Source organism: Aotus nancymaae, unplaced genomic scaffold (assembly GCF_030222135.1).
Source record: "Aotus nancymaae isolate 86718 unplaced genomic scaffold, 86718_ANA_hifiasm-v0.15.2.pri h1tg000040l, whole genome shotgun sequence".
Lineage (NCBI taxonomy): Eukaryota > Metazoa > Chordata > Mammalia > Primates > Aotidae > Aotus > Aotus nancymaae.
The window spans coordinates 119,380,316-119,406,709 of NW_026988454.1; the positions used below are offsets into that span (position 1 = coordinate 119,380,316).

Consider the following 26,394-nt stretch of genomic DNA (forward strand, 5'->3'; position numbering starts at 1 on the left):
AGGTTGTTGTCTCAGGAAGGTTAGGAGCTACCAAAAAACAGGAGGGAAAAAAAAATCTGTCTACGGCCATATCACTCCAAATGTGCCAGATCTTGTCTGATCTCGTAAAAAAAAAAAATTCATTCCAAGCCTACTGTGAGGTCTAAAAAGTAAACCTCAATTTTACAGCTATACTAAAAAGGACTTTTATCTTTTAATTCAATTTAATTTAAATAGATAAAATCTGGATTTTTATTATTTTTTTAATACCCAACTTTGTTCTAAAAAAATTATTTCAAGTAAAAATCATGACCACTGTTGTTCATTTCTACTTTTGATATTATTTGACAAATTATGAATAAAAGTTCTAAGCATTTTTTATCATTACATTTATCCTTTCAAACAATATAGATACTCAGCTTTTACTAAGTCCACTGAAAATTACAACATTCACAGAAGCCAAAAATGGAATGAAAACTCTTCATGGAATTAGAAAACACTTACCTGGTTTACTAGAGAGAACCCATTTCTTCTCCACATTCCGGCATGTACTTGGGCACATAAAACGAGACATCTAAGAGGGTGTTCTATCAACATGGGTGGGCTAAGTTCACTCTATATATACAAAAAATAAAAAAACAGAAAACAAAAAAACCACACACACACAATCAATGCTATAAAGAAGTTTGGTTGATAGGGATAAAAGCTTTTATAAAACACAATACAAATTATTTTAATTATTATTATTATTTTTTTGAGACAGAGTCTCACTCTGTCACCCAGGCTGGAATGTAGTGGTGCAATCTTGGCCTCCCAGGTTCAAGCGATTCTCCTCCCTCAGCCTCCTGAGTAGCTGGGATTATAGGCATGGGCCACCATGCCTGGCTAATTTTTGTATTTTTAGTAGAGATGGGGGTCTTGTCATGTTGGCCAGGTTGGTCTTGAACTCCTTATCTCAGGTGATCCACCTGTCTCGGCATCCCAAAGTACTGGGATTATAAGTGTGAGCCACCACACTCAGCCTTATTTATTTTAATTATTTTAAGATATGTTTGTGTGGTGGTTAGTTTTATGTATCAACTTAGCAAGGCTACAGTATCCCATTTATGGTCAACACCAATCTAATGTTGCTATGAAGGTATTTTTACACATGATTGACATTCAAATCATAGACTGGCTGAGCATGGTGGCTCACACCTAAAATCCCAGCACTTTGGGAGGCTGAGGCAGATGGATCACCTGAGATTAGGAGTTTGAGACCAGCCTGGACAACATGGTAAAATCCTGTCTCTACTAAAAATACAAAAACCTCTACTAAAAATAAAAACACTGGGCATAGTGGCAGATGCCTATATTCCCAACTTCTCAGGAGGCTGAGGCAGGAGAATCCCTTGAACGAGGAGGCGGAGGTTGCAGTGAGCTGAGATTGCACCACTGCATTCCAGCCTGAGTGACAGAGTGAAACTGTCTAAAAAAACAAATAAACAAACAAACAAAAACATAGACTCTGCATAAAGCAGGTTACTCTCCAAACATGAGTGGGCTTCATCAATTCAGTTGAAGGCCTTCAGAAACAACTGATATCCCCCACAGAAGAAAGAATTATGCCTTTATGACAGCCACTGCACTCTAGACTGCAACATCAACTCTTCCCTGGGTCTCTCCAGTCTGCCAGTCCGCTCCCCTGCAGATTTCAGACTTGCCAGATTTCATTCCCCATTAATTTCATGAGCCAATTCTTAAAACGAATCTCTCTCTCTCTCTGTCTCTCTATTTACATGTACGCATGTACGTATCTTACTGGTTCTGTTTTCTGGAGAACTCAAACTAAAAATATGTTTCAAAGTGATTTCAAATACAAGGAACATAATAAATAGGTATTCACTTTTAAATGTTAGTACCACTTACTAGAGGTAGGAGCTCTGGGAATTTATATGCCACTTCACTTTTGCTTAATAATACATGTAAACCTGCATGAAAGAACAAACAAAAAACAGTATTTCTATGAGTAAAAATCATTTAGGAAAAACACCCTACATATTCATTCAACTTTAACTTCTTTTCTCTTTGGGAACCTATCATATTACCAATTAAGATATAAAGTGAACTATATTAATAAAAGAAGCTCTTTAATGCTTCTCATGAATCTCTTATCAAAGGCACACTTAGAACTAGTCTTAGTTGTATGTACTAATATACACTGAGGACATTTTAAAAGCTATCAAAACTATTCATATACATGTTATACCAACTTTAAGAGTTATATTTCACTGGGCCATGGAGTTTGTTCCCATTTAAAGCATAGTAGTGAGAGATCCTTCTGGCCACTGAACAGAGAAACTGGCCCTGGAATTCACAGTCTGCACTGATACTGACCTTTGAATTAAGTTCCCCAGAACTTCTGGTTCAGGATCAAAGCCTCTTTAGTTTCTCACCTCAAGGGATCTTGGTTGACTGCAACCTCTGTCTCCCGTGTTCAAGCGATTCTCCTGCCTTAGCCTCCCAAGTAGAGTAGCTGGGACTACAGGCGCACTCCACCATGCCCAGCTAATTTTTGTATTTTTAGCAGAGATGGGGTTTTGCCATGTCGGCCAGGCTGGTTTCGAACTCCTGACCTCAGGTGATCTGCTGGCCTCGGCCTCCCAAAGTGCTGGGATTACAGGCATGAGCTACTGTACCCAGCCTTCAGTTCATTCTGAATGTGTTCTGTCTGTGCTATTACTTAAACAGAGGACACCCTTTAAATTCTTATCAGTAGATACTGGCTACTTGCTCAAGCCTGGTTTGAGGCTTTCTTCATCTAGGGAAACTTGTATAACTAATGCCATTCTAATAGCTTATTCTCAACATTTACTGCTCAAGCTCCATTAGCACTTGCTTCCAACTGTCCATGAACTGTTTCGGGTAGGTTTACTAAGCTTTCCAATTAGATTATAAGCACTTAGGCAAAGGTTTATCAAATACAATGAGATGAATACTCAAAAATATTCACACAACAGCTTTGAGGGAAGTAAAAACCTTGGCAGAAATTAGTACATTTTTAGAGTATTGACTTTTTTCACTGTAGATAACTATCAGCATCAGCTTCCTCTCATAAAATTAGATTTTTAAAGGCAGAAGAGATCAGTGGCTCATTTGGAGACAGGACTCACTACTCATTTTCTTGCCTGCCCCCCGCCTTTTTTAAGGGAATGTGTAGGGCATGTGCAGCCATGCCTGTGTGCTACTTCCCCATGCATGCCTCGCTTTCTTGCCTTCTATCCAATACTTTTCCAAAACACCATGGTATAAATTGCCTGTGTTGAGGATTGACAGTTCACTTGCTCAAAATACTTACCAAAAAAACTGGGCCTGAACAAGTTATAGAAATAACAGAGATTTCTTTTTATAATCATGATTTCATTCTAGGTAATGGTCTATTGTACCATTTTAATATTCAGATGTCTAAGAATAACAACTTTATAAGCCTCAGAGTAAGTAATTATCTTAAATGACTGTGACTTCAATAATATACCAGTGGCAAGGGTCTATCAGTGGGATGAGATGGGTATCAGAGCAATGGAAAAAGATGCCTTCAGAATGAAAGAGGAATCATTACTACTGACCCCATGTACATTAAAAGGAAAATGAAGGAATATTATTAACAACTCTACCCTCACAAATTTGTTAACTTGGATGAAATGGACCAATTCCTTGAAAGATACAAACTATCAAAACTCACACAAGGAGAAGTAGATAACCTAAACAGGCCTCTATCTACTAAAGAAATGCAGTCAATAATTAACAACCCTCCAAAAAGTAAAGCATCAGATGAGATGACTTCACTGGTGAGTTCTGTCAAACATTTAAGGAATAAATGAAACAAATTCTCTACAATGTATTCCAGAAAAAGACAAAACAAATAAAAAAACATACCCTCTATCACATTAAGCTACTGAGCCACAAACTTAACATGAACTACATATTTTACAATGAGTAAAAATATCTACCTTCAGAATTTCTATTCTCTGAATTAATATGGAACTAAAGAAAACACCAGGGTGTGAGCAAGACAAGAATACCTAGAATCAAGAAATACAAAAGCTGTACTGAAATTAGTCTGCAGAGATGGATCAAGGGTATATTCAAAGTCTTTGGCCACTGTAAGATGACAGCTTCAGATATTCTACTAATTAATTACAAGTGGCTTATAAATCAACTACTTGAAATTAAAAGAATTACCACCCCATTATGGCCTTGTTCTTGACCTGTTGCGTAAGAGACTATCAATAAATATATGAAATAGCGGCTGGGCACAGTGGCTCACGCCTGTAATCCTAGCACTTTGGGAAGCCAAGGTGGGTGGATCATGAGGTCAAGAGATCAAGACCATCCAGGCTGACATGGTGAAACCCCCTCTTTACTAAAAAATACAAAAAATTAGCTGAGCGTGGTGGCGTGTGCCTGTAGTTCCAGCTACTCAGGAGGCTGAGGCAGGAGAATTGCTTGAACCCGGGAGGCGGAGGTTGCAGTGAGCCGAGATTGCGCCACTGCACTCCAGCCTGGTGCCTGGTGACAGAGTGAGACTCTATCTCAAAAAAAAAAAAAAAAAAAAAGCTTAGAGAAAAAACGGAGAATAGAAAACCTAGGGTGACTTTAAGTTATTAGCAATTGCTTAAGTGACAGATTAATTTGATGGTAACAACACAGACTTTTATTTATTATTTATTTATTGGCTCTAGTACTTGCCAACAACGCAGACTTTCAAGCTAGATTCAGTTAAATGATAAAACATGTGGTATCTGTAGTTAAGTCTAAAGAAGCACTATGGCATAATGGCTATAAACATGGCCTCTGGGTCCAAACTTCCTTATAATGCCAACTTATGCTTTCTTGTTGTGTGACTTACTAGAGCCAAGTCACCCTCTATGCCTCTGTCTTCCCATCTGTGAAGCAAGCTTAATAATAATACCTACTTCACAGGACTATATGATGACTGGACAAGTCAATGATGTAAAAATCACAGAATAATGTCTGACAGACAGAAAGTAAGTATTCACAGATATTAACCACAAACAACAATCTAAAAGACAATTTTAAGGTTTTATTTTAGGGGAAATGCTTTACCTGCAAGTAAGCGAGAAACTGGGAGGTGAATGCTAACTTTCTCTTGGGAAACACAGTATCTGATAGTTTCCACTGAATGTCCACAAATGCTTAGCATGATTGGCTGTTCGCCATCAGTATAACCACCATGACACTGCATCAGTACAGCAAGACATTTCTTGTAAGCTTCAATTAACACTTTTTCCTAAAAAAGAGGGGTTTTTCTGTAAGTTACTCAAAAGGTTGAGTTTCTACAACATTGAATAAGCACCTCAAATTCAATGATGAGTAAGTACCTCAAATAACAATATGGGCAAAACCAAACTCAGTCTTCCCTCCCAAACTTGGTCCCTCTTCCAATGTCCCCTGTCTCAGTGAATGATACATTTACCCATATAGCTGTGGAAATCTAGAAGTTATTCCAATACCCTCCTTTCCTCCATTCCCCATTGTTCAATCTATTATCAAGCTGGCAACTTCATCTTCTAAGTTTCTCTCAAAACTTGCCACTTTTCTCCATCTCTAGTAACTCCAAGGCATTGTCAAGCATCTCTCTATTAAATTCCCTGCTTCGACTCTTGCCCCCTTCATCCATTCTCCATACAGAACAATTTTAAAAAACATGTAAATTGAATCATGTCACTGAATGGAAAATGGATAAAGGGGGCAAGAGTTAAGCAGGGAGTTTAATAGAGATGGTAATCCCTAAAGGCTTCCCACCTCAATTAGAATAAAATGCAGGCTGAGTGTGGTGGCTCACGCCTGTAATTCCAAGACTTTGGGAGGCTGAGGGAGGCAGATTGCTTGAGCCCAGGAGTTCAAGACCAGCCTGGGCAACATGGTGAAACCCTTTCTCTACAAAAAATAAAAAAATTAGCTAGGTGTGATGGTGTTTGCCTGTTGTCCCAGCTACTCGGGAGGCTGAGGTGGGAGGATGACTTAAGCCCAGGGAGGTCAAGGCTGCAGTGAGCCAGGACTGCACCACTGTACTCTAGCCTGGGCAAGAGAGTGAGCACTGTTTCCAAAAAAGAAAAGAGAAGAGAAGAGCAGAGAAGAGCAGAGAAGAGCAGAGAAGAGAGAGGAGAGGAGAGGAGAGGAGAGGAGAGGAGAGGAGAGGAGAGGAGAGGAGAGGAGAGGAGAGGAGAGAAGAGAAGAGAAGAGAAAAGAGAAAAGAGAAGAGAAGAGAAGAGAAGAGAAGAGAAGAGAAGAGAAGAAAAGAAAAGAAAAGAAAAGAAAAGAAAAGAAAATTATATTCAGACTTCTTTCCATGGCCAAGGCCCTGCAAAATCACTCCTGTGCCCAAATCTCTGTTCTCTACCTCTGTGCTCCAATCACAGAATTTTTTTTTTTTTTTTTTTTTTTTTGAGATGGAGTTTCGCTCTTGTTACCCAGGCTGGAGTGCAATGGTGCGATATCGGCTCACCGCAACCTCCGCCTCCTGGGTTCAGGCAATTCTCCTGCCTCAGCCTCCTGAGTAGCTGGGATTACAGGCACACGCCACCATGCCCAGCTAATTTTTTGTATTTTTAGTAGGGACAGGGTTTTCTATAGCTCCTAGGACTATCCTAGTCCCTGACATCACAGACTGTAATGCAGCTGTCTTCTCAGTCAGGAATATCATTTACTCTTTGTTCCATTAACTTTTATACATTGTTCAGACCTTACGGAAACTTTCCCTAACCTCCTAAAGTATACAGGCTCTCATCTAGACTTTATCACCAAAGGAAGGCCAAAATAATTTTAAGACAGGACAAATGTACCAATAATAAAACTTTATTTTTGAATAAATTTATAAACTACTGTTTTTATATACTCAAAGTCTAGAAGATATTATGAAAAAAAAACAACAAAGATAGTTACGTTAGGAAGAGAAAATTTGGATTATTTGCTTCTCTATTTTTCAAGTTTTTCCTAAGGCTGTAGAATTTTAAAATTTTATTGAGTTTATAGGTGGAGAAGGAAAATATGCTGTTTAATGAACTTAAGCATCATCACTATTTTCTCCAGATCTGCTCAGAATTTACTTAGGATTCTGCTTATTCCTCCCTCCTCTATTTTCCTCTTATTCCCCATGCCCAGAAGAGACTCACATCTGAAGCACACCAGTCCTGCATCATCGAAATGACGTGTGTTAGTTTCATTTGCAGTGTGAAGGCTGCTTCCCATTCTGGTTCCATTTCAATATGTTGTCCTACTTGACGTGTAATTGGATCCATTCCCTTAAAGGAAGTGAAAAAATTATATATGAATGAAAATTATAGTTGTTCTTGAATATGGAAACCTAAGAAGTAATGTAGAAGAAATATATATCGATTATAAAAACACAGAAGGTATAAGTTTTAACAGGAAACTTCAAGTACTATGAGAAATAATAGCTTTTAAAATTATGTGTGTATATAGTATTCTCTAAAATATAAATTAAAAAATTCCAGTAAATGCATTATTTCAGAGGTATCTTCTAGATCTGTTAGGCAATAAAATACTTCAATATTTGACTGAAATAATCCTTCACATCCTTTTTAGCTCTACTGTCTATAGAAAAAAATTGTAAAAGAAATGTGACAAGCTTTTAAAATGTTATTGAATTTATAAATGTATTTTATAATATATTAAAGTTTTAATATTTCCTAATACGCAATTAAAAGTTTTCATAGAGCCCGAAAGATGGAAAAACAATAAACAGCTTTTAATTAAAATTACTGTTCAGAAACTAGCCTAACTATTCTATGTCAGAACTTATTAAATAATAGAGAATACAGAATACTTCAAGTATCAAAAATGACCAAAGTAGCTACTGTTTTTATAGATAAATGAAAAACACAGTAGTATTATAATAAACACCCATGAACTACCACCCAACCTAGGAACTAGAATGTTCCCTAAAAATGGTAAGTTAGGCGAGGTATGGTGGCCCATGCCTGTAATCCCAGCACTTTGGGAGGCCAAGGTAGCTGGATCACTTGAGGTCAGGAGTTCAAGACCAGCCTGGCCAACATGGCAAAACCTTGTCTCTGCCAACAATATAAAAATTAGCCAGGCATGGTGGCATGTGCCTATAATCCTAGCTACTCAGGAAGCTGAGGCAGAAGAATTGCTTGAACCTGGGAGGCAGAGAGAGGTTGCAGTAAGATAAGATCACGCCACTGCACTCCAGCCTGGGTAATAGAGCAAGACTCTACCTCAAAAATAAAATAAAATAAAAATTAAAAAAATTAAATAAATAAAAATAAAAATAAGTCAACTTTGGTCATTCCTTTTCTTAAGAAAGCCAGGCGGCTACTAAAGAAATCATAACAGTACTTGCTCAGATTTTTAGAGACGTCACCTATCTTCTTACAGTTATAACTGGTTTAATATACCTGTTGGTTTCTACTTCTAGATTCTGTTTTGTATATAGGGATGTTTCCTAAAAAGAGAATTGAACAGGGGAAAAAGGTCTACACTGTATTATATAAATATCACATGAAGGAGAGAAAAAGAAATATGGAAACATTAAAAAGCAAAATAAAAAACAACTACAGTTTCTCAAATAACTTGACTATACTTCCAAGAAAGCATATTAAAAAAATAAACTTGTAACCTCTAAAAAAAGAACATTAGTGGAAACCAAAAGAAATACAAAAGTGGTTGGCGCAGTGATTCACACCTGCAATCCCAGCACACTGGGAGGATGAGGCAGGCTTGATCATCTGAGGTCAGGAGTTTGAGACCAGACTCAAGAACTTGGTGAAAGCTTGTCTCTACTAAAAATACAAAATTAGCAGGGCATGGTGGCAGGTACCTGAGATCCCAGCTACTCAGAAAGCTGAGGTAGGCGAATGAACCCAGGAGGCGGAGTTTGCAGTGAGCCAAAGCCAAGACTGTGCCATTGCACTCCAGCCTGGGAGACAGAGTGAAAAACTGTGTCTAAAAAAAAAAAAACAGGCCAGGTATGGTGGCTCATGCCTGTAATCCCAGCACTTTGGGAGGTTGAGATGTGGGGATCACTTGAGGTCAGGCGTTCAAGACCAGCCTGGACAACTTGGTGAAACCCCGTATCTACTAAAAACACAGAAAATTAGCTGGATGTGGGGTGTATACCTGTAACCCCACCTACTTGGGAGTCTGAGGCAGGAGAATCACTTGAACTCTGCAGCTGAGATTGCACCACTGCACTCCAGCCTGGGCGACAAAGCAAGTATCTGTCTCAAAAAAAAAAAAAAAAACCGAACAAACAAATTAACAGAAAAAACCCAAGAGCAGTAGATGCCGGAATCTTTGCTGGGATCTCCTCTGCTCCATACCTTTCTAAGAATCTCCAATTAAAGAGGAGCTTCCTGGTCTGAATTACAGCCATCCAAATTGATCTTTTGGAAATGTGCACAAAATGAAAAGATGCACACACACAAAGCTGTTCCTTTCAATGAACAACAACAACAAAGAAGCCGGGACTGTGCCTGCACCTCTAGTCACAAGCAATTTAGGAGGCTAAGGGAGGAGAATTGCTAGAGCCCAGGAGCTCAAAGGTGTAGTGTACTATGGTTATGTCTATGACTAGCCACTACACTCCACCCTGAGCAACATAGTGAGACCCCCATCTCTTAAAAAAAAGAAAAAAGAGAAAAGAGAAAAGAGAAAATAAAAAAAGGAAAAAGAAAAATCTAACAGTTTTTTACATACCTGCATACATTTTAGTAATTCCAAAAAGACATCAAACCCTTCTAGGAACTTCTGCCTCAGCTCATCTGACCATTCAGTTGGTTTGCTAATTAACACATACCTGAATAAGATAAAGCGACAGTGGCAATTAACATAAACACTGACTTTCTACAAGTTGCAACTGGTTTAATAATTAAACAAAAACTTACTTGAGATCTAAAATAAGGCTCTGAACTCTCCTAAATTTGAAGGCTTGTAAAGCAGTATATCGTTCAAACTGAAATCGGCCCTGGGCATCTCGATGTCTCAAATGATCCATAAAAGTCTTAATGATAATGGCCATCAGGTTTTCTTCTGTGATGAGCATTCGAGCCTAAAACAAAGTGTATCAGAATGCATAGTAATCAAAAACTATATACTAGGAGACTAAAAAAAAAGTCACCAACATTGTTTAGTTTTTTCAGTTTAAACCTTTTTCAACATAACTATATGTCATAAATGCATAACTGCGTATTTCTAAGTAACAATTACTTACTCCAATTGCCACGTGTATGAAGCAACAATTACATCAGATGCCAGAATGTTAGAAGACAGTTCCAAGGCTCATTATTCAAAGGTAATTCAGGGTGGGGGCTCTGAATCAGGCTGCAAATTTTCCTTAACTGAGACATTTAGACACCTATAATGGTATGGTATAATTATTCTAGGATCCAGAGGTTTAGGTTTAGATTCTCTAGAACTCAGTATGAAACAATATTTTCTCTTCATTTCCTTAGTTGAGATTTATTCATTTCCTTAGTTGATAATTTTTTGTTGTTGTTTCTTTGTGTGTGTGTGTGTGTGTGTGTGTGTGTGTGTGTGCATATATATAATTTTTTGAATAAGCAAATACATGTAAATAATACCAAATGCAACAGGGAAAAGTAAGTCTCCAGTCCTGAGGTCTCCTTTCTAAAAGCAAACCCTGTTAACAGCAGCTCCTTCCACATTCTTGCAGAGATGGTATATGTGTATTATATATATAGAGAGAGTCTGTATTTTATATATATATATATATATATATACACACACACACATATAAAATTAGAGTGTATACTATATATAATATATATATATAAAATGTATAAATACATACAGTATATATTAAGTATACACAAGTATGTATATAATACATACACAAGTATTATATCTATCTCTTTCCCACAAAGGATAGCATATTATAAAGACTGTTTTGTACATTTTTTATTGTGATATGGGACAATGTCCCATATCAGTTCTTACAAATGCTCCTCATTCTTTTTAACCAGGTATACTTTTGTATCAGATTTTATTTAGCCAGGCCCTTACTGGTCAGACATTTGGATTGTTTCCAGTTTTATATTATTAAAAAACATGTTGCAACAAATAACCACTGTATATAGTTTTAGGAATGTTTGTAGAATAATTTCCTAAAGCAGAATTAATCACATAAACAGTATGTACATAATAAAATTTAATGATATCACCAAACTGTTCCCACAAAGAGGCTTAACAATTTATATTTCTACCTACAATGTAGGCCACTCCCCTCATGCCCTCCATAACACAATATAACTTCAAACATTTTGCTCTTTGCCATTTTGATGGTGTTAATCTGCCCTAGTAGAGTCAGAAAGTCAATATTTGATGGTGTTAATCCGCCCTAGTAGAGTCAATGTTACTTGGAATACTTCATTTTTTTACTCTGATACAAAAGATCATGGATCTTCCCCCCAACATCTCCCAGCCTCAATAGCTAATCTCTCCTAGGATTCTAGAGTGTTATTGATGCTGAGTGACAACTTAAACAGGTCTCACATAAGTCAAGATCAGGTAATTAGCAACAGAAAAAGTTTCATCAAAAAGTAGGACAATGCCAGGTATGGTACTTCACGTTTGTAATGCCAGCACTTTGGGAGGTTGAGGCAGGCAGATCACTTGAGCCCACCCTGGGAGTTTGAGACTACCCTGGGCAACATAGTGAAAACCTGTCTCTATAAAAACTAAAAAAAATAGCTGGGTGTGGTGGCATGTACTTGTATTCCCAGCTACCTGGGAGGCTGAAGTGGGAAGATCACCTGAGCGGGGGAGATCAAGGCTATAGTGAGCCATGATCACACTACTCTAGCCTGGGTGACAGAGTGAGACCCTGTCTCAAAAACAAAAAAAACAGAAAAACCCAAATAAGTAGGAACAAAAATGCAGAAGACAAAAGTCCAAGAATATATTAAAACTGTATTCTAACATAGATGTTAAATTCCAAAGTCAGCAGATAAGTAGAAAATCTATAAAGTATACCTTTGAAAACTTCTTAAAAGATTTCTTAGCTTTTGATTCTCTGGTTGAAAAAATCCTTAAATCATCACATTGTCAGGACTTAGGCTCTAAGGAGCTCAAAAGTTTACATGATAAACTTCTGTTAAATTTTCCTCAACAGTGAAGACTAAGGTTGTTTGTTATATTAGTTGGTTTTGAGGAAGTTAAATGAGTATGATTCAATTCCACTGAGCTTACAGGACCTAAAGCAGGCAGCAAAAGGAAGTTTGGTGGAGAGCAACTTAATATTATTAGAATGTAAACCCCCACCAATCAAGGCACTTATTAGCGTTTTTACTTTCAGGTGAATGTTAACAGAGATGGTTCACATACTGCACACTTTTGGATTGGATTATAATTGTCTTTACTGGGTGTCAAATTAAAAAAAAAAAAAAAGAAATAGGCTGGATATGGTGGCTCACGCCTGTAATCCTTGCACTTTGGAAGGCTGAGACGGGTGGATCACCGAGGTCAGGAGTTCGAGACCAGCCTGGCCAACATGGTGAAACCCTGTTTCTACTAAAAAATACAAAAATTAGCTAGGCATGGTGGTGGGTGTCTGTAATCCCAGCTACTCGGGAGGCTGAGTCAGGAGAACTGCTTGAATCCAAGAGGTGGAGGTTGCAGTGAGTTGAGATCACGCCATTGTACTTCAGCCTGGGTGACAGAGCAAGACTCTGTCTCAATTAAAAATAAATAAATAAATAAATAATAATAGGGTGGTCACTACTACTACTACTGCTGCTGCTGCTACTGCTACTACTAGGGTGTTTCATTACCAATGTCCCATTAAAACAGGGGAGTAGCTGGCCACAGTGGCTCATGTCTATAGTTCCAGCTACTTGTGAGGCTGAGGTCAAGAACTGCTTGAGCCAACCTGAGCAACACAGCAAGACCGTGACTCTTAAAAATAGTAAAAATCCCAAAAAAACCAAAACAAAAACCAGAGGAGTTATTTAGGCATTTCTACTTCTAAAAGGTAACAAAAGACGCGTATTTTTCAAAGTTACAAACAGAAAAATAAAAGACCTTAGGTTCTCAGCTTTATCACCTGTGCTAAGAAATTGTTGCTAACCTTTCAATGTAATTTTCAATATTAAATATCAAACATTATTTGGTATATATATTCTTGGTATATATTTCTTGTACCTAACACCCTAAAAAATTACTTAATTTTTTTTTGAGACAGAGTCTTGCTCTGTCACCCAGGCTGGTGTGTAGTGGCATAATCTTGGCTTACTGCAACCTCCTCCTCCAAGATTCAAGTGATCCTCCCACCTCAGCCTCCCGAGTAGCTAGGATTACAGGTGTGTGTCATCATGCCGGGCTAATTTTTTAATATATATTTAGTAGAGATGGGGTTTCACCAAATTGTCCAGGCTGGTCATGAACTCCTGACGTCAAGTCATCCGCCTGCCTCGGCCTCCCAAAGTGCTGGGATTACAGGTGTACACCACTGTACCTGGCCTTACTTAATTTTAATGCCTACAATTCACTTTGCTTTAAAAAACATTACCACTATCAGCTGGGCACAGTGGCTCATGCCTGTAATCTGAGCACTTTGGAGGCCGAGGTGGGCGGATCACCTGAGGTCAGGAGTTTAAGACCAGCCTGGCCAATGTGGCGAAACTTCCTCTCTACTAAAAATAGAAGAATTAGTCAGGCATGGTGGCAGGCACCTATAATCCCAGCTACTCGGGAAGCTGAGATTGGCTGGAGAATGGCTTGAACCCAGGAGGCGGAGGCTGTAGTGAGTCAAGATTGTGCCAGTGCACTCTAGCCTGGGTGACAAAAGCAAAACTCCATCTCAAAATAAAACAAAACAAAGCAAAAAAAAAAAAAAACCCAAAAAACATTGCCACTACTTACCTTAATTATAGTTTTTATTCATCTTATGTGATTCATATTCAATTTTGTATTGCAAGGCTCATTATGTATTTAACAGCATATTCAAAATGGGCCAAATTCTCCCCTAAGACTGAAAAACACAACTGAATAATAATAATAATCTATGCTTATACTTTTAGTTAAACTAAACATGCCATAGCATACAGGGATAATGCTGACTGAACACGTATTTAATAAATTAGAACAACTATGATAGTCTAATTACTTGATTTATAAGTACTTTTTTTTTTTTTGAGTTGGAGTCTCACTCTGTCACTCAGGCTGGAGTGCAGTGGCATTATCTTGGTTCACTGCAACCTCCGTCTCACGAATTTAAATGAGTCTCGTGTCTCAGCCACCCGAGTAGCTGGGATTACCAGCGCCTGCCACCATGCCCAGCTAAATTTTTGTATTTTTAGAAGAGACAGGGTTTCACCATGTTGGCCAGGCTGGTCTTGAACTCCTGACCTCAAGTGATCTGCTCACCTTGGCCTCCCAAAGTGCTGGGATTACAGGCGTGAGCCACTGTGCCCGACCAGTACCGGGTCTTGACTGAAACTGTAACAGTGAGAAAATTATAAAAATGAAAGAGAACCTACCTGACTTCATACTGCCTTTTATCTCCAAACCTGTCCTAATTTTGGGAGGAATGTGGTTTATAGTTTAACTTTTAAACAAAGACTTTAAAACAAAGGCTGAGTGTGATGGTTCATGCCTATAATTCTAGTACTTTGGGAGGCTGGGGTGGGAGGATCATTTGAGCCCAGGAGTTCAAGAGCAGCCCAGGCAACATAGCAAGACATTGTTTCTACTAATAAAAAACATATCCAGGTGTGGGGGCACACACTTGTAGTCCTAGCTACTCCGGAGGCTGAGTCAGGAGGCTGGCTCAAACTCAGGAGGTCGAGGCTGCAGTGGGCCACGATGGCACCACTGCATTCTAGCCTGGGTGGCAGAGTAGGACTCTGTCCTCAAAAAAAACAAAACAAAGATGATAATAGCCTCTCCCCAAAACAAACTCCTTCCTTGCTTGGGAACCAGACTGTGTCTGTAAAGCCAACAAATTTGTCACAAGATTAGAAATTATGGCTCAGAAGTCATGCAGCTAGAAGTCACAAGATGACTAACCTCCCCCAACTGCTCCTACAGATAACATTACTATTGTAAAACCTAAGATTGGTATTTGAGGTATTTTTTAGATGCTGCATTCTGATGGACTTGCTGGAGACACCCAGACTTGTAAACTGGCTCATCTGGTCTTGTGGCTCCCACCTAGGAATTGACTCAGCACAAGTGGACAGCTTCAACTCCCTGTGATTCTACCCAACCAATCAGCATCCCCTATTTCCTAGCCCCTGCCCTCCAAAGCATCTTAAAAATAAAATACCTGGGCTCCAAATTGTTGGGGTGGCTGATTTGAGTAATAATAAAGCTTTGGTCTCCTGCTTAGCCAGCTCTCTGTGTACTAAACTCTTTCTCTATCGCAATTCCCTCGTTTTGATAAATCAGCTCTATCTGGGCAGCGAGCAAGGTAATCCACTGCGTGGTTACAAAGTCTGTACGGAACTAGCTATTATTAGGGAGAAAAACTTGCTGAGACCGTACCCGTCCCAGGGTGTTGGAGAGGCCAGAATCCTAGTAAAAATAAGAGAACGGGGTAATGAGTTCAGTGTTCTCCCAGTTTTTCCCTAAAGACATGCACAAAATTCTGAAGTTACATAAGGAAACAAGATTAGTGTTCAAATCCCTACAGAGTGGAAGAACTCGAATTCTAGTGAAGAACTCCAGACTCTCAATGGGGAACCCTTAGGGAGTTATGTGTCAGGGGTGGGGATGAAGCAGAAGGAAGACTGAGTATTGCCAAACCAACCTGGACACATTTAAATCGTTGACTGGACTAAAGTGATCCAGCTCACTCTATCTGCTGAAGAGAACTTGAATATGCACCCCCAAAATATGCCACTTTGGCATAAGGATTATTTTGAGATGAAGGCAACTGATGACAGCAGACACAGGAAAAGCTGTAAAAACAGAGCATACATTTCCCTTCTGTAAAGTGTCCTCTCACCAGGAAGACGAGAGCATCCTTTATTACCTAAGTTCATTTGAACTTGCAAAACAAAACTTTCTAAACAACGTCATTTGCCACATAACAAGATTGTGAGATGCAGTTAAAATTATGCTTAGATGGAAACGTAAGTCTTAAATCATCAGAAAAGAAGAAAGGCTGAAAGTAACTGATCTAAAAATCTATAAAGAAATTACATGGTGGTCAAGAAAGAAAAAAAGAAAGAAATTACACAAGAATGGCAAAATAAATGTAAAGAAAATACAAAAAGGGAAAGAATATAAATTAATAAAACAAATGTATAAAAGGGGAAAAATAAATCAATGCAACTAAAGGTTGATTCTTTGAAAAAACTAGTAAGCATATACATCTCTAGGCTGGGCATGTTGGCTCATGCCTGTAATCCAGCACTTTGGGAGGCTAAGGTGGGCAGATTACATGAGGCCAGGATTTTGAGACCAGTCTGGCTAAAATGGCAAAACTCCATCTCTTCTAAAAATACAAAAATTAGCCTGGCATGGTGGTGCATGCCTATGGTCAGAGCTACTTGGGAGGCTGAGGCACAAGAGCTGCTTGAACCTGGGAGGTGGAGATTGCAGTGAGCTGAAATCATGCTACTGCACTCCAGGTTGGGTGACAGAGTGAGACCCTGTCTCAAAAAGAGTATACATCTCTACAAAGACTGGTAAGAAAATGTAAATTTAAAAAAGGATTACAAAAAATACTACAAAATCTACGAATCTGAAATATATTAAATGGAAAATAAGATAAATATTAAATCAGTACAATTGGAAATTTAAATGAAGTTAGCCAATGCCCCCCGCCCCACAAAAACATGTTATTAGAAGCAAAACAAGACACAGAAAATCTGAATAGTCCTATTAAAAATTTTAACTGGCTATAAAATCATTTCCAGAAAGAAATCTTGAGGCCCAGATGGCTACACTGGAGAATTCCTCCAAATATTTAAGCCAGTAAAGTGCCTTTGCAAAATTATGGCAGTAAGAGAAATCCGATATAGTTGATTCCATCTTGCTTCTAACTTCCAAGCTGTCTTTGGTCATTCTGGGATGTAGGCCAAACTAACTTTGGGAGAAATTTAATTTGTAGTTTAACCTTAAAGCAAGGAAGATAACAGCCCTTTCCCAAAGGAAACTGCCTTTATAAAACTAATGAAAGTTCACAAGGTTAAGATGCTGAGAGAGGCCTGAATTATGCTAAAATGTAAGTTAAATGATAACCAGCAATCACAAGATTTGTAACTTCCACAATTAGTCTTGTAGATAACAACACTATTGTAGAACCTAAGAGTGGCCTTTTTGAGATGCCTTTTCAGACTTTTGCATTACTTGTGATTCATGATTCAAACAGTCCTGTGACCCTTAGCCACAAGTGGATTCAGCACACACCACAATGATGCCCTCCTCAACCAAACAGCATTACCTACTCCCTAGTTTTCTGCTCACCAAAGTATACTTGAAAACCCTTAAACACCAAGACTTCAGGGGGAGATTCTGAGTAATAACTCTGTCTCCCATGTGGTGTGGCCAGCCTCATGTCAATTAAACTCTTTCTGTACTGCAATGCTGTGGTCTCAGTGAATTGATTTTGTCTGTAGAGTGGGCAGGAAGAAACTGTTGGGCAATTACAAAAGCAATAAGCAGTAAGTGGTTCACGCCTGTAATCCCAACACTTCGGGAGGCCAAGGTGGAAGGATCACTTGAGGTCAGGAGTTCAAGACCAGCCTGGGTAACAAAGCAAGAACCACCCCCCAACCCTCCCAACTTAACAAACACTAAAAAAAATTTAGCCAGGTGTGGTTGTGCATTCTTGTAGTCCTAGCTACTTGGGAGGCTGAGGCAGATCACTTGCACACAGGAGGTTGAGGCTGCAGGGAGGTGAGATTGCACCACTGCACTCCAGCCTGAGCAGTAGAGTGAGACTTGGTCTCAAAAAAAAAAAAAAAAAAAAAGAGAAATTTAATTTGTAAATTTTCTATCTTAAATAGAAAACAGAATATACATGCCAACTTAATTAATGAGTCCTCTTTAATCTTAATACTAAAACCCCAAAAAGCTATCACAAGGAAAGAAAATTATAACTTAATCTTTCTCACAAATAAGCGTGCACAAATAGAATCAAGTAATATAGAAAAAGGACAATACACCATAACCAAGTTTGATTTCCTTAATGCAAGAGTAGTAAGACATTTGAATAAAAATTAAATAATCTTATAAACAGAAGAAAAAAATCCACCTGATCATACCACCCAATGCCTCTCCTGAATTCATGAAAATCAAATACATTCATGATTTAAAACAAACAAAAACCAGCAAGCGTGGTGGCTCACACCTGTATTCCCATCACTTTGGGAGGCCGAGGTGGGCGGATCACCAGGTCAGGAGTTCGAGACCAGCCTGATCACCATGGTGAAACCCCTGTCTTTACTAAAAATACAAAAATTAGCTGGGCATGGTGGTGTATGCCTGTAATCCCAGCTACTCAGGAAGCTGAAGTAGGAGAATCGCTTGAACCTGGAAGGCGGAGGTTGCAGCGAGAGCCACGATCACACCACGCACTCCAGCCTGGGGACAGAGCGAGACTCTGTTTCAAAAAAAAAAAAAACCACCAAAAAACCAAAACACTGAAACACACACACACACCCCCCCACCAGAAAAAAACCAAGCTGGGCTCAGTGGCATGTGCCTGTAGTCCTGGGTACTTGGAAGACTGAGGCAGGAGAACTGCTTGAGCCCAGGAATTTGAGGGCAGGCTGGGCAACATCACAAGGCTCCCGCTCTTAACACTACCACCTTAGAGCAAACTAGGAATAAAGAAAATGTCTGTAATCTGATCAAAGAGTATCTACAAACAATCAAACAAAAACCAAGCAAACAGAACTCCAAAGCAAAACATCATGCTTTATGGTAAATTATTTAAAGCTTTCCCCCTGAGATCAGAAATGAGACAAAGACTCCTGCTTTTATTCACCACTTGTATTCAACACTGTAGTTGAGGTCCCAGCCAGTATAATAAAGAAAGAAAATGAAGTAAAATATATAAACATAGGAAATAAGAACTAAAACTGCCATTATTCATGGATGACAGATGATATGATTATGTGCACAGAAAAATCCAAAAGAATCTATAAACTGGGTGGGCACAGTGGCTCAAGCCTGTAATCCCAGCACTTTGGAAGGCTGAGGCAGGATGATAGCTTGAGTCCAGGAGTTTGAGACCAGCCTGAGCAAACACAGTGAGACTCCATCTCTAAAAAAAAAAAAAAAAAATTAAAACTAATAAATGAATGTGGAAAAAGTGGCTGGATACACGGCTGATATACACAAATGAATTTACTTCTATAAGCAAATACAAAGTAAAAAAAAATTTTCCACAGCATCAAAAGCCAAAAACAGGCCCGGTGCGGTGGCTCACGCCTGTAATCCCAGCACTTTGGAAGGCTGAGGTGGGCAGATCACCTGAGGTCAGGAGTTTGAGACCAGCCTGGATAACATGGTGAAACCCCATCTCTACTAAAAATACAAAAAATTAGCCAGGTGTGGTGACATGCGCTGTAATCCCAGCTACTTGGGAGGCTGAGGCAGAAGAATCACTTGAACCCGGGAGGTGGAGGTTGCAGTGAACCGAGATCACAACACTTTACTCCAGCGTGGGCAACAGAGTGAGGCTCCATTAAAAAAAAAAAACTAACAAACAAAAAACCCTAAAAAACAATCTCTCTCCACCCCTGCCAAAAAACAAAACAAAACAAAACAAAACACCTAGAAATAAATCTAAGCAAAAAAGAGTGGGGGGTGAGGCACAGTGGCTCACATCTGTAATCCCAGCATTTTGGGACACTGAGGTGAGTGGATCACCTGAGGTCAGGAGTTCAAGACCGGCCTGACCAATATTATGAAACCCTGTCTCTACTAAAAATACAAAAATTAGCCGGGTGGGATGGCGGCGGGTATCTGTAATCCCAGGTACTAGGGAGGCTGAGACAGGAGAATTGCTTGAACCTGGGAGGCAGAGATTGCAGGGAACTGAGATCGTGCCACTGCACTCCACCTGGGCGACAGAGCAAGAATCTGTCTCAAAAAAAAAAAAACAAAAACAAAAAAACCCCAAAAACCAAAAAACAAAAAAGAGTGGGAAGCCCTCTATACTGGAAACTATAAATTATTGAAAGAAAATTTTTAAAAACACTAAATGAATGAAGAAATACATAAAGTTCATGGGGCAGAAGACTCAATATTGTAAAGATATCAATTCTTCCCAAACTGATGGACATATTAATTTCAATCCCAATCCAAATATACGAAGGCTTCTTTGTGTGTATGGAAGCTGATATGCTGAATCTAAATTCATACAGAAATACAAAGGATTAAGAATGACCAAGGCCGGCCGGGCATGGTGGCTCATGCCTGTAATATCAGCACTTTTGGAGGCTGAGGAGGGTGACTCAACTGAGGTTAGGAGTTCGAGACCAGCCTGACCAACATGGCAAAACCCCTCTCTACTAAAAATACAAAATTAGCCGGGTGAGGTGGCGCATGCCTGTAATCCCAGCTACTCAAGAGGCTGAGGCAGGAGAATTGCTTAAACCCTTGAGGCAGAGGTTGCAGTGAGCCGAGATGGCGCCATTGCACTCCAGCCTGGGCAACAAGAACAAAACTCCATCTCAAAAAAAAAACAAAAAACAAAAAAACAAAAAGAATGGCCAAGGCACTCTGAGGAATAAAGCTGGAAGATTTAACTATCAGATACTGAGACTCACAAAACTACTATAATTTAGTCAGTGTAGTAGTGGGACAAAGATAGACAAGACAGACACACACATAAAAGTCTTCTTGATTTATGACAAAGGTGCTCCTGAAATGCAACAGATGAAAGAATGACATCTTCAATAAACAGTTCTGGGTAATTGAATAACTATATAGGGGACCAAAAAAATCAAGTCCTTACTTCATACTATACACAAAAATCAATTATAGATGGATTGGGAATTTAAATGGCAAAGGCAAGCTTTTAGAAAACATGGGAGAATATCTTTGTGATCTTGGAATACACAAAGATTGTTTAAACAACACACAAAAAGTACGACTTGGTGCAGTGGATCACCTGAGGTCAGGAGTTTGAGACCAGCATGGCTGACATAGTGAAACTCTCTCTCTACTAAAAATACAAAAAAAAAAAAAAAAAAAAATTAGCCAGATGTGGTCATACATGCCTGTAGTCCCAGCTACTTAGGCCGAGGCAGGAGAATTGCTTGAACCCAGGAGGCGGAGGTTGCAGTGAAAGGAGATCGTGCCACTGCACTCCAGCCTGGGTGACAGAGCAAGACTCCATCTCAAAAAAAAAAAGGCTGGGCACGCAGTAGTACTATTACCAAGTAGTCCCAGTTACTCAGGAGGCTGAGGTAGGAGAATCGCTTGAACCAGAGAGGTGGAGGTTGCAGTGAGCTAAGATCATGCCATTGTACTCCAGGCCTGGGGGACAGAGCAAGACTCTGCCTTTAAAAAAAAAAAAAAAAAGAGAGAGAGAGAGGCACTTAATGTTCAGGGAGTAAAACAGATAAGACACAGAGTGGAAAAATATTTGTAATATATATATCCAACAAAGAATATGTATGTAGAATCTATGAAAAACTCTTACAAATCAATAAGAAAAAGGCAGACAACTCAATAATCAGAGGACAACTTCAACAGGCATTCACAAAGGAGTATATCCAAATGCTAATAAACATATAAAAAGGAATTCAGTTTCATCATCATCAGAAGAATGCAAATTAAAACCATAATGAGAAACCACTATGTCCCACTAGAATACATAAAATTTTAAAAGACTGGTAAAACCAAGTTTTGGTGAGGATGTGGAGCAACTATCACTTTCAAATGTTATTATAGAAACATGAATTGATTAAATCATTACGGAAAAGAGTTTGGTAGACTCTATTTAATCTGAATACACATATATCCAGATATACCAGATAGATAGAAGATGGACATCAGTAGTTTTCCTACATACTCACCATAGACTGTTTAAAAATGTAAAAAGTTTACTACAGCATCAAAAATGTACAACATATAAGATTAATTTAAAAATGTATAAGACTAGCTGGGTGTGGTGGCATGCACCTGTGGTCCCAGCTATTTGGGATGCTGAGGCAGGAGATTTGCCTGAGCCCGGAGATTTGCCTGAGCCCAGGTGGTCAAGGCTGCAGCCCTGATTGTGCCATCTCACTCCAGCCTGGGTGACGAGAACTTTTTTTGAGATGGAATCTTGCTCCGTCACCCAGGTTGGAGTGCAACGGCTCGATCTCAGCTTACTGCAAACTCTGCCTCTGGGTTCAAGTAATTCTTCTGCCTCAGCCTTAGGTGCACGCCACCACGCCCAGCTAATTTTTGTATTTTTAGTAGAGATGGGGTTTCACCATGTTGGCCAGGCTAGTCTTGGACTCCTGACCTCAGGTGATCCACCTGCCTCGGCTAGGATTACAGGCATGAACCACTGTGCCTAGCCAAAAATGAGAACGAAAAAAAATTTTTTAAAGTATAAGTTTATAATGAGAGAACTATGAAGCTTTTATCAAGAACATAAAATAACATTTGAATAAACAAGGACAAACTGTATTCTTAGTTGGGGTATTCAATATTGCAAAGATGTTAGTGCTTCCCAAATTAATCTATAAATACAATGTCTGTCAAAATTCTAATGTGGTTTTTGGTAACTGACAATCTGATTTTATTTCATCTTTTTAAAAAAGGCCTAAGAATAAGTGGCAACATTTTGAAAAGTAATAATGAAAAGAGATTTAAGCTACCAAATGAAATGGGATTTAAGATGTCAAAATGGAATATTAAGTTATAAATAATTATTACAACTGTTGTACTGGCATGGAAATGGACAAAAAGATCAATGGAGGAGGGAAACACAGATATGAATAAACATAGAGGCTTCTGGAACTCAACCCTGACTAAACTGAAAGCATCACTTTCCCTCTTTACAAATGCTAATCACTCTCCAAAATTCACTGTATCTCAGCAAGTGGTACAACATCTACACAACTGCAAGCCAGAAACTTGCGAATCATCCTCATGCTTCTCCTTCAAACTCAACATCCAATTCATCAGTAAATCCAAAAACCCTCAAACCCACTTGGCCAGTTCTGTAGATTTTACCACCTAAAAATATCCCTCATAATTCATATCCATTTTTAGCATCCCAGTTCGTTACCATCAATGTTTGCCTGGGTCATTGCATTAGCATCTAATTAGGTTTCCCACACTCATTTTTACCCTCCTCCAATTTGTTCTCCAAATTAGACAGTATGATCTTTTAAAATCACAACTATAATGATGTAAATACCACTTAAAACTCTTTAATGCCTTCTCATGTTCTTAAGACAAAATACAAAATCTTAAATTTGACCTATCATAATAGTTCATTAATGGGTAAACAGACTCTAGACACCTTCCACTGTATTAGAATATATCCTTTAACATAAAAGTAATATGGGAAAAAAGTCAGTTATTTTTAATATGCCTTATTAATAAAGTAACTATAAAATGCTCTTAAACCTATACAATTTCACCCCAGGTTCAAGGATCTCAAGTGTACTGGTTTTCTTCTATTAGCCATAGAGGTAATGCTCTGCCCTATTACTCCAGGTTTTCTCAATTGCTCGTCCCTCTGCATGGACCTTCCTTCCCTCATGCCCTTGCATAAAGGCCCTGAACTGTGGAAAAAGATCAGGTCTTTTGTTATTCTCTCTCAAATCAAGCAAATTTTCATTGTGATTTTAATTAACTCTTTATGTGAGTCTTTCTCACTATGGTAAGTTTGATGAGGGCAAGGATCACATTTGTTTTTGTTTACCGTTACATTCTCAAAGTCTAGAACTGTGCCCAATAAATAGGTGTTTCTTAAATTCGTTGAACAAATTACATATGAATTTTAATTATGTATAGCACTAAAACATAATCATGCCTCCATGAGCAACTCATGAAGCTCAGGAAAAGACCACCCAATCTTCATGATTCAATTGCCTAAGCTACATCTCCCCTTTTGGGAGGGAGCTGGGAGGAGGACTTCTCAAACTGTGAGACAGTGTACAATATGCTGTCTAATTCTAATGCCAAGGATAATTTGTAAAATCAATTGGCTTAATGTGAACTAATCAGTTCAAAATTTGAGGGAAGTACTATGAGAAATTACAGATTATTTCTCCCTCCTTTACTTGAAGAGAAAGTAGAAATTAAGTTTAAATGACTGCCCCCCGCCAACAGATTACCTTGATATTCAAGGTTATATTCTAGTATAAAAATAGTTGAAGGTATCTGAAGTATGATTACTCATTAATAAAATACTATTCTATTCAGGAATATACAGACTTTAGTTCTCTATTATTTTAAGGCTTTACTTCCGTTAATGGAAAACAAGAAAGTTCTTCTAGTCTTTCAGTACTTACAAGTGAAGGAACTGTGAATATCTGAACCGAGAGGTCTGCGACTGAAAACTCTCTGTCGTGGTCATCTGTCACATAATCACTCTGCAAACGCTCATAGTTCTATTAAGAAGGCAAAAAAAGGCAAGGAGTGCCAGCTATCAGTTACAAAGAAAAGGCAAGCACTACTCACCAGAGTAGGTGCGGTGAAGAACTGGACAGATAGAGCAGTCACCGACACTGCTCGTTCGTGATCATCCTCCATAAAATCTCTCTGCAACTGCTGGTAATTCTAAACAACAAGGGGGAGATTCACCTCTAATCCACATTGACCAAGTATTTACAAATTATAATGAAAAGTCAGTGCTGGAGGAAGTCAAGAAGATAATACTGTTATGAGAACAATAACTGGAATGATTTCTACCAATAGACTCCTGTACAGACATTGATTCACTATGTAGTCTGTGGAATTCTGTATAATACTGATTCTTTCTTCTGGAGCACAATGGCAGTTTACCAGCCCAAATAGGAAGTAACAACTACTAAGCTCCCAGGATGCCACTGCACGCTGGTGGAGCTAAACCACAGCAGCATTACACTGTTTCTGATGAAACCAGACTTTCATTAGTTCTGGATCATATCAGAATCATCTAATGACTCTTGGTGAATCTGCTTCAGTAGATTTGAGAATGAAACACAACACATGTATTTTGAAAGAGCTCTCCAAGTGATTCTGATATACTTCCTAATTCAGGTGAATGCAAAAAAGTAAGTGGTTAGCTTAGCACATGCTGCTAAAAGGGAGAACTTAATTCAACTATATCAATAACCTAGAGTTTTGAAGAGACCTTGTTTCTTCCAAAAAAAAAAAAAAAGGAGCAAAATACATGTTTTCCTCAGCACAAAATATCTGCAATCTAATTATTTATAAAATCAAAGTTTTCTAAATATGATTTTCTAACAAATATAAAGTCTATTTAATTTGGGCCATGCCCCCTTGCCAAAAAAAAATCTATATTTTTCAAAGACTAAGATTGCAATGCTCATTTTAAAATGCACAAATATATTTATTAAATCATATCGATATATGTCATTTAAACAGAGATTAGTTTCCTTATGTGAATTTTAATAGAAAAAATATCATAATTCACAATGGCATAGGTTTAAACTCTTCATTTATTATTTCATAAATACTGCATAGACGGATATTCATCATAGGAGGTGATGAACAAGAAGCCTCATTGCTATAATTTTATTCTATTTATAAAGAATGAAAAGATTATGAAGTTTCATAAAATTTAATATCAACACACTGATATACTACTATTAGATGTTAAATTTTTGCAGCCTAGATATAATTATGGGCATAGTTACTCTACATATAACCTGTTTTCAAAATTGAAAAACCACTTACTTTTGCAAATCGAACAGCAAACAGCTTCTTGTATTTCAAATCCATAAGCAGACTGCTCATAAACAACTGATGATATACACTCCTAGCACCTTGTAGAAAAAGATCACAGTATAAGATAAGGACACACCAAACAGTTCTATTTCTCAAGTTTTATGTGATCCACCATTTTTTCTTTTTTTTCTGAGACAGTATCTTGCTGTGTTGCCCAGGCTGGTTTTGAATTCCTGGGCTCAAGTGATCCTCCTGCCTCAGCCTCCCAAAGTGCTGGGATTACATGTGTGAACCACCATGCTTAGCCAACACAGTTTTTTTTTTTTAAGAGGTAGGGTCTTGTTTTGTTGCCCAGGCTGAACTCAAGCTCTTAGCTCAAGTGATCCTCTTGCCTCAGCCTCCTGTGTAGCTAGGACTACAGGCACATACCACTGAGACTGACTTGTATTTTAAGCCTCAAATACAAAACTAAGCCAGACATGGTGGTATGCACGTGTATTCCCAGCTACTAGGGAGGCTGAGAAGGGGGGATTGCTTGAGCCCAGGAGT

At 38.6% G+C, this 26,394-nt stretch overlaps 1 protein-coding gene across 6 annotated transcripts in view; it reads right to left on the reverse strand.

The window, feature by feature from the left end:
* Window positions 1–26,394, reverse strand: part of UBR2 (ubiquitin protein ligase E3 component n-recognin 2) — a 124,817-nt gene that overhangs the window by 52,054 nt on the left and 46,369 nt on the right. For 4 of the 6 annotated variants that reach the window (XM_064361042.1, XM_064361041.1, XM_064361039.1 and 1 more), the window contains exons 10-17: window positions 25,855–25,943; window positions 24,465–24,563; window positions 9,912–10,075; window positions 9,724–9,823; window positions 7,155–7,283; window positions 5,086–5,269; window positions 1,888–1,949; window positions 484–594 (exon numbers count right to left, since the gene is read on the reverse strand). In XM_064361042.1, the coding sequence (XP_064217112.1) occupies window positions 484–594; window positions 1,888–1,949; window positions 5,086–5,269; window positions 7,155–7,283; window positions 9,724–9,823; window positions 9,912–10,075; window positions 24,465–24,563; window positions 25,855–25,943 (938 nt within the window). Of the gene's footprint in view, window positions 1–483; window positions 595–1,887; window positions 1,950–5,085; window positions 5,270–7,154; window positions 7,284–9,723; window positions 9,824–9,911; window positions 10,076–10,254; window positions 10,382–24,464; window positions 24,564–24,633; window positions 24,733–25,854; window positions 25,944–26,394 lie in introns of those variants that run through there. The other 2 variants (XM_064361040.1, XM_064361044.1) reach the window with 2 other exon arrangements.